This window comes from Olea europaea, unplaced genomic scaffold (assembly GCF_002742605.1).
Source record: "Olea europaea var. sylvestris unplaced genomic scaffold, O_europaea_v1 scaffold1861, whole genome shotgun sequence".
In the NCBI taxonomy this organism is placed as follows: domain Eukaryota; kingdom Viridiplantae; phylum Streptophyta; class Magnoliopsida; order Lamiales; family Oleaceae; genus Olea; species Olea europaea.
The window spans coordinates 83164-91004 of record NW_019236397.1 but is presented as its reverse complement, the minus strand read 5'-3'; the positions used below and the strand labels follow the sequence as shown (position 1 = coordinate 91004).

General features: G+C 35.4%; 1 protein-coding gene across 1 annotated transcript; it reads left to right on the top strand.

Annotated features, from left to right (window-relative positions):
- The first annotated feature begins 5249 nt into the window (after positions 1–5249).
- LOC111378732 (succinate dehydrogenase [ubiquinone] flavoprotein subunit, mitochondrial-like) lies at positions 5250–7340 on the top strand. The gene is made up of 6 exons (XM_023001965.1): positions 5250–5327; positions 5442–5448; positions 5571–5714; positions 6428–6615; positions 6692–7008; positions 7161–7340. The coding sequence occupies exons 1-5, from the start codon at positions 5271–5273 to the stop codon at positions 6986–6988; spliced, it is 693 nt and encodes a 230-aa protein (XP_022857733.1). The 5' UTR covers positions 5250–5270; the 3' UTR covers positions 6989–7008; positions 7161–7340.
- Positions 7341–7841: the final 501 nt, after the last annotated feature.

Here is a 7841-nt window from a genome sequence, read left to right as displayed (position 1 = left end):
GATATCATGCATGTTTGATCAGAGTATATTTAATTACCATTAAGTGAAATTAAATTAGCATCATTATATCTATTTATGATGGTATAACGTAGTATCACCCAAAGGAGAACTATGCTATACATTTATTGCTATCTGGATCTGAAATTAAGTATTTAAATCTAAACTCAAAGCATTAATATTAGAGCATTTTATATTTTGCAGTATATGTTCTCGTTTCTCTGCATTCGCATGCTTCATCTGTACCACTATTCAATGGGCTTAATTTCTCTAACTAGTGTGAACAAGTCTAGTTCAACTTAGGTGTTTTGGACTTGGACTTGGCACTTCAAGTTGAGAAACCTGCTGATCTTACTGATGAGAGCAGTGCTGATGAAAGATCTTTCCATAAATCTTGGGAAAGGTCAAATAGATTAAGCCTTATGTTTATGCGGATGACCTTGGCAAAGAATATCAAGTCTACTATCCCTAAAACTAAGATTGCTAAGGAATATATGAAGTTTGTAGAAGAACATTCTCAAACAGCTGACAAGTCACTTGTTGGCACACTAATGGGTACCTTAACCACCATGAAATATGATGGTTCTCATATCATGCATGAGCATGTTACTGAAATGAGTAACATTGCAGCAAGACTTAAGACTCTTGGGATGACTGTGGATGAGAACTTCATAGTATAGTTTATCATTAACTCCTTGCCTCCTGAGTATGGTCCATTCCATATGAACTATAACACCTTAAAGAATAAATAGAATGTGAATGAATTACACAGTATGCTTGTGCAAGAGGAGATAAGGCTTAAGAATCAAGGAACTCATTTTGTTCATCTTGTAAATTATCAAGGAGCTGGAAAGAAAAATAAGAAAATATATGGAAAGGGCATTAAGTAAAGATCACTAAAGATAAATGAGTCTTCTACCCAAATCCACAATAAGGAACACAAGAAAGATGCGTGTCATTTCTGTCACAAACCTGGGAACCATAAAAAGGACTGCCTGAAACGTAAGGCGTGGTTCGAAAGTAAAGGTAAGATTATTTCTTATGTATGTTTCAAATCTAATTTGGCAGAAGTTCCTTATAATACTTAGTGGATTGATTCCGGATGTACCACTCGTGTTACTAATACGATGCAGGAATTCCTTTCAATCCAGACCATTAATCCAAATGAAAAGTTTGTTCTCATGGGAAATCGAGTCAAAGCTCCAGTTGAAGCTATTGGAACTTATCGTTTGATTTTAGATACTGGACATCATTTAGATTTATTTCAGACTCTTTATGTACCTTCTATTTCTCATAATTTAGTTTCCTTATCAAAACTTGATTCTGTTGGATATTTCTTTGATGGTGGAAATGGATGTTTAAATTTGTTTAAACAAAATCATTTTATCGGTTCCGCTATTCTTTGTGACGGCTTATATAAATTAAAGATTGATAACCTCTTTGTTGAGACTCTTTTGACCTTACATCATAATGTTGGTACTAAACGTGGTATACTAAATGGAAGGTCTGCTAACTTGTGGCATAAACGTTTGGACCACATATCCAAGGAATGGACAAAAAGATTAGTAAAGAATGAAATCCTTCCCGACTTGAATTTTAGTGATCTTGAAACTTGTGTGGATTGTATTAAGGGTAAACAAACCAAACACATAAAGAAAGGAGCCACAAGAAGCACATAGCTTCTTGAGATAATACACGCCGATATATGTGGGCCTTTTGATGTTTCATCCTTTGGTGGAGAAAAGTATTTTATCACCTTTATCGATGATTTTTCACATTATGGTTATGTTTATCAACTACATGAAAAGTCTCAAGTTGAAAATGCTTTAGAGATCTTTGTCAATAAAGTTGAACGGCAATTAGACAGAAAGGTAAAAATTATAAGATCTGATAGAGGTGGTGAATATTACGGAAAGTATGATGAAACTAGACAACACCCTGGTCCATTTGCTAAATTTCTTGAAAGACATGGCATATGTTCTCAATATACTATTTCGTGCACACCACGACAAAATGGTGTGGCTGAAAAGCGTAATCATACTCTAATAGAAATGGTTAGGAGTATGTTAAGCAATTCTTCTTTACCCATATCCTTGTGGATGTTTGCATTAAAGACTACTATGTATCTGCAAAACAGGGTTCCTAGTAGGGCAGTTCCAAAGACTCCTTTTGAACTATGGAAGGGAAAGAAACCCAGTTTAAGGCACCTGCATGTTTGGGGTTGCCCGACAGAATCAAGAATTTATAATTCACATGAAAAGAAACTGGACTCAAGAACAATGAGTGGATTTTTCATTGGTTATTCATAAAAATCAAAAGGGTATACATTTTATTGTCCTAACCATAGTACTAAAATTGTTGAAACTGGAAATACTAGGTTCATTGAGAATGGTGAAATTAGAAGGAGTTTGGAACCACGAAATGTGGAAATACAAAAAGTTAGAGTTCAAATTTCTCTACCTTCAACTTCTTCTAATGTTGTTGATCCACAAACCGTTGAATGGCATGACAGTTTACCCGAACAACAAATAAATGATCAAACACATTTCTGGAGTTGCCACTGATGAACCTGAATTAAATGAACCACAAGAAATAGCATTAAGAAGGTCACAAAGACAACGTAGACCTGCTATTTCTGATGATTATTTGGTTTATCTATAAGAGTCAGAATTTGACTTGAGAATTGTTAATGATGATCCAGTTTCATTTTCACAGGCCATTGAGGGCGCTAATTCTAATAAGTTGTTAGATGCTATGCAAGATGAGTTGAAATCTATGGAACATAATGAAGTCTGAGATCTCATCGAATTACATGAATCATGTAAAAGAGTTGGGCGTAAATGGGTCTCTAAGACCAAGCGCGACTCTAATAGTAATATAGAACGATATAAAACTAGACTTGTTGTCAAAGGTTTTACTCAGAAAATTGGCATTGATTATAAGGAGACATTTTCACCAAACTCTAAGAAAGACTCACTCAGTATTATAATGGTTTTAGTAGCTCATTATGACTTAGAACTACATCAAATGGATGTGAAAATCGCCTTTCTAAATGGAAATTTAGATGAAGAAGTTTATATGGATTAGCCTGAAGGTTTTTTAGTTAAAGGGAAGGAATACATGGTGTGTAAGTTAAGGAAATCAATATACGGACTTAAGCAGGCTTCCCGTCAATGGTGTCTTAAGTTCAACATTACCATTACTTCCTTTGGATTTAAGGAAAATATCGTTGATCGATGTATATATCTAAAGGTCAGTGGGAGAAAGTTTATATTTCTGATTCTGTATGTTGATGATATCTTGTTAGCTACTAATGATCTTGGTCTATTACACGAGACTAAGAAATTTCTCTCTAAAAAATTTGAAATGAAAGATATGGGAGAGGCAACCTATGTGATTGGAATTGAAATATTTCATGATAGGTCAAAAGGATTGTTAAGGTTGTCTCAAAAAGCATACATTGATAAAGTTTTAGAGAGATTTAAGATGAAAAATTGTTCAGCGAGTGTCGTCCGAATTCAGAAAGGAGACAAATTTAGTCTCATGCAATGTCCTAAGAACGAATTGGAACGCAAACAAATGACAGTTATTCCTTATGCATCTCTTGTTGAAAGCTTAACGTATGCTCAGACTTGCACCATGCCAGACATTAGTTTTGCAGTCGGAATGCTGGGCAGGTATCAAAGTAATCCGGGACTTGATCATTGGAAAGATGCAAAGAAAGTATTGAGGTACTTGCAAGGAACAAAAGATCACACGCTCACTTATAGGAGATCTGATAACTTGGAGGTCATTGGGTATTCAGATTCGGACTTTGCAGGATGTGTGGATAGTAGAAAGTCCACATTTGGCTATTTGCTCCTCTTGGCTGGAGGGGCTATATCATGGAAAAGTGAGAAGCAGTCAATCGTTGTTGCATCCACTATGGAAGCCAAGTTTGTGGCATGCTTTGAGGCCACAGTTCAAGGAAATTGGTTGCGGAACTTTATTTCGGGACTTGGAATCGTCTACAGTATAGAGAAGTCGCTGAAACTTTATTGTGATAATTTTGCAGCAGTTTTCTTTTCAAAGAACGACAAGTACTCTAATGGTGCTAAACACATGGAATTGAAGTACTTTTCCGTTAAAGAAAAAGTTCAAAAGCAAAGGGTGTCAATTGAGCATATTAGCACCAATCTTATGATTGCAGATCCATTAACGAAAGGATTGCCACCAAAAACATTCAATGAACATGTCGAAAGGATGGGCATTATTGAAAATTATCATTGGCATCATTATGTAATTTATGATGCTTACGTATTGACACTTTGAGCTCAATTATGTATTATTTTTTACAAATATTGTTCCTGTCATAATCATTGGTACATATACATGAATGAATTATGTGATGCTGACAAGGATAGCCCTTTAAAGATATTATTGGAAACTTCTCATTACGTATCATGTTAAGTGATGACTAATATTGTAGTACATGGAAGGAGTTATGCCGAAATGATGGTGTAAAATCGCCATGACTCTTATTCGTCATTACTTAACGATGATATATTAAGTGATCAATGTACGATAGATTTTAGCTTATCATATGCGCATTATGTTATAGACCACATAATAATGTAATATTACTCGGGCCAAGTGGGAGAATGTCAGACCAATCAATGTGGCCCTACGTAATATTATTAATGAATTAATTAATTTGGTCTATATGCTAAAATCTGATTGGCCCATTTGAGAAGTGGCAATTTTATAACTGTCCACTTTGATGGAAAGTGGGTAGTTTTTGGCCTTAAAAGAAACTGCCTCTCTCTACCATTTAACGTGAATGAAAAGCCATCAATTTTGAATTCAATAACAGTAAGGAAAAGAGAGAGAACGGTTCCTTTAATCTCACTAGTTTCTCTTTTGCCGATTTAGAACATTTCAATTATCTTCATAAACCAATGTATGTTTTTTGATCAAATTACTCCTATGTGAAAATCATGGAATTCTAAGATTTTGGAGTATTAGGGTTTGATTGCTTACACCTTTAACTACCATAATGCAAATATCTGCACGGAACATGGAATCGCTGGTTGAAAGGCGAGTGGATTAATATCTTTTTGAGTGTATGTACGTTAATATACTTGGCTTATTGAACCACGAGAAGGGAAAAGGAAAAAAGACATGTAGTAAATCTTTCACTTTATTTATCTATTTATTTTTTATTATTATTTTTTGTGTTTTTTTTTTTTTTTTTTTGGTTATCAAGCAGCTGTCAAGGTGTAATTGCCTTAAATATGGAGGATGGGACGTTACACAGGTTCCGTGCTGCCTCAACAATTCTGGCCGCAGAGGTAACTATTAATTTTTGAAGCATATTTATTAGACTTGAGCCAGTCAGTCGCAATAAAAATGCTTCTTTCAATTTTTATTACCTGAAAAACTAGTTCTGTTGCTGCTTCTGCCAGGGCTATGGTAGGACGTACTTCTCTGCTACCTCTACTCATGTCTCTTGGTCTGATCTGTATAAACCTACTGCTCTTATTTTATTTATTAACAGATTCTTTCGTTTCCAATGTTTGTTTCTCCATGTTCAGGGTCTAGGGGTGAAAGTGGTATTCTTAGGAATAGTGAAGGTGAAAGATTCATGGAACGGTATGCCCCAACAGCTAAGGATCTTGCATCAAGAGATGTGATCTCGAGATCTATGACAATGGAGATCCGAGAAGGGCGTGGTGTAGGTATGGCAGCATTCACAATCTATGGTGGACCATAAAATTTGGTTTATCTGAATGTGTTAAATTTTGGTGTCCAAAAAGTCACTTCCACGTCTAGGGTGAGTTGTTTTGGGGAGAAGAGAGCAGAGAGCTTTCAAAATGTAGAAATCCTTCCTCTAGAACTAGGAGTATCGTATTCTCTTTCTTTTCAATTGAAATAATCAATACATTCAGAGTTCTTTTGGACTTGGATAGACTTTTTGATACTTCTTTCACCCTTTTTAACATGTTTTATGAAGGCTTTTATTCTTTCCTGTAATAACTAATTTTGATTTTTCATAGAAAAGAAAATAAATTTACTTCCACATAATCTTCGTCGCAGTACCTCCAGAAGATGGTGATGGTTTCCTTAAGTTTCGAATCTCTACTCGTTATAATTTCAGAATTCAGTATCTTGTTAAATCATTCTTGTCATAGTATGATTAATAAATCTTTTGAATTCTTAAGTTAGCATTTGCCTTGAGTAAGCTTAAACGTGTTCCTTTATATTGTGTAGAAGTGAACGATACATGATATTGGGTGGTTGTTTGTTCAGAATCAATGTTATATATGTATGATTGGTAGCTTAGAGAAATGAATAAACATCGATTGGAGAATATGTGGCAGCTAGTGGAGTTCATAGGATTGATTGTTACCACTTGAACATAATTTAACGGGTTATTCTTCTCTCCCGATAGGACCCTTGAAAGATCATATCTATCTTCACTTAAATCACTTACCTCCTGAGGACCTCAAGGTGAGACTTCCTGGAATATCTGAAACTGCTGCTATTTTTGCCGGTGTCGATGTTACAAAAGAGCCAATCTCTGTTTTACCTACTGTCCATTATAACATGGGTGGGATCCCCACAAATCACCATGGAGAGGTACAAATTCACGCTGAAATTTTTACACTTGATCAAATAATATAGAACTCCTCCTTAAATAATGGTTGCTATGAAGGTAGTTACCATCAAAGGTGATTATCCTGATGCAGTGACTCGTGGACTCTTAGCTGCTGGGAAAGCTGCCTGTGCATATGTTCATGGCGCTAATCGACTTGGTGCAAATTCCCTTCTTGATTCTGTTCAGGGCTTGTACAAGCTTAGAAATTCAAATGGCTCCCATCCCACCTCAAATATCCTGTTGAGTGTTGAACATACAGCGGATTATACAAAGCAATGCTGCTGTGTTTTGCACACAGGAAACATTAGAAGAATGTGTGCAATAGAGACATGCATTTTCCAGTTTGTTGTATAAGAGATGAACTAGATACTAAGGTGGATATCCTTCATTTTCTTGCCTAATTGGGCTTCATCTACACAGACAAGTTTGCAGTAACTCTGCTTTTGAAACAGGCTTACTATTTTGACTCCATGATCACTATATTTAAATTCGCTACCTCGCTGATTCTTTATTTTTTAATTTAAAGGTTGTCAGGTGATTGATAAAGCATGGGAGAGCTTCCATGATGTCAAGTTGAAGGACAGAAGCTTGATATGGTATATATGTTTAATAGGATTATTAGCGTTTAAAGTCATATACTGAAGTCCATAATTTCTCATTACTTATTTTCCCCTACTGTAGTTTATTCAACTAATGCATGTATAACCAACTCAGACTTGAGTTGGAAAACCTTTTAATTGTATCTTTATTTTTACATGAACTCAGACATGATAGAGACTATTGAGTTGGAAAACCTTTTAATCAATGCATGTATCACCATGCACCCTGCTGAAGCAAGGAAAAAAAGTAGAGGAGCCCATTTGCGTGAAGATTTTATGGCTCGTTCTAAACTCTTCAATGTTAATTTATTTTTCATTTTTCTCCTTTAGCCTGACACAACTGAATCAAATTTTGTTCTGCCTGCAGAAAAGAGATGATGAAAACTGGATGAAACACACTTTGGGGTAAGTTTTTTCCCTCAGTTTCTTGTTCGTGTATTACTAAGTGATCCAAGGACTGTGTAGGGTCAATCGAAAATTTATGGTTCTATTTTGAATCAAGTAAGTTGTGTAGGGCTGGTGAAAAACAATGCATATACGATTCTACGATAACCTATTTCTTTATCACCGTGGAACTTAGGTTTAGCCATGCATGTGGTTATTTTTAT

Coding starts and splice junctions, on each gene's coding strand:
- LOC111378732 (XM_023001965.1), top strand. CDS start 5,271: ATGGAGGATGGGACGTTACACAGGTTCCGTGCTGCCTCAACAATTCTG. Junction 5,715..6,427: donor CCGAGAAGGGCGTGGTGTAG/GTATGGCAGCAT, acceptor CTCTCCCGATAG/GACCCTTGAAAGATCATATC. Junction 6,616..6,691: donor CCACAAATCACCATGGAGAG/GTACAAATTCAC, acceptor GTTGCTATGAAG/GTAGTTACCATCAAAGGTGA.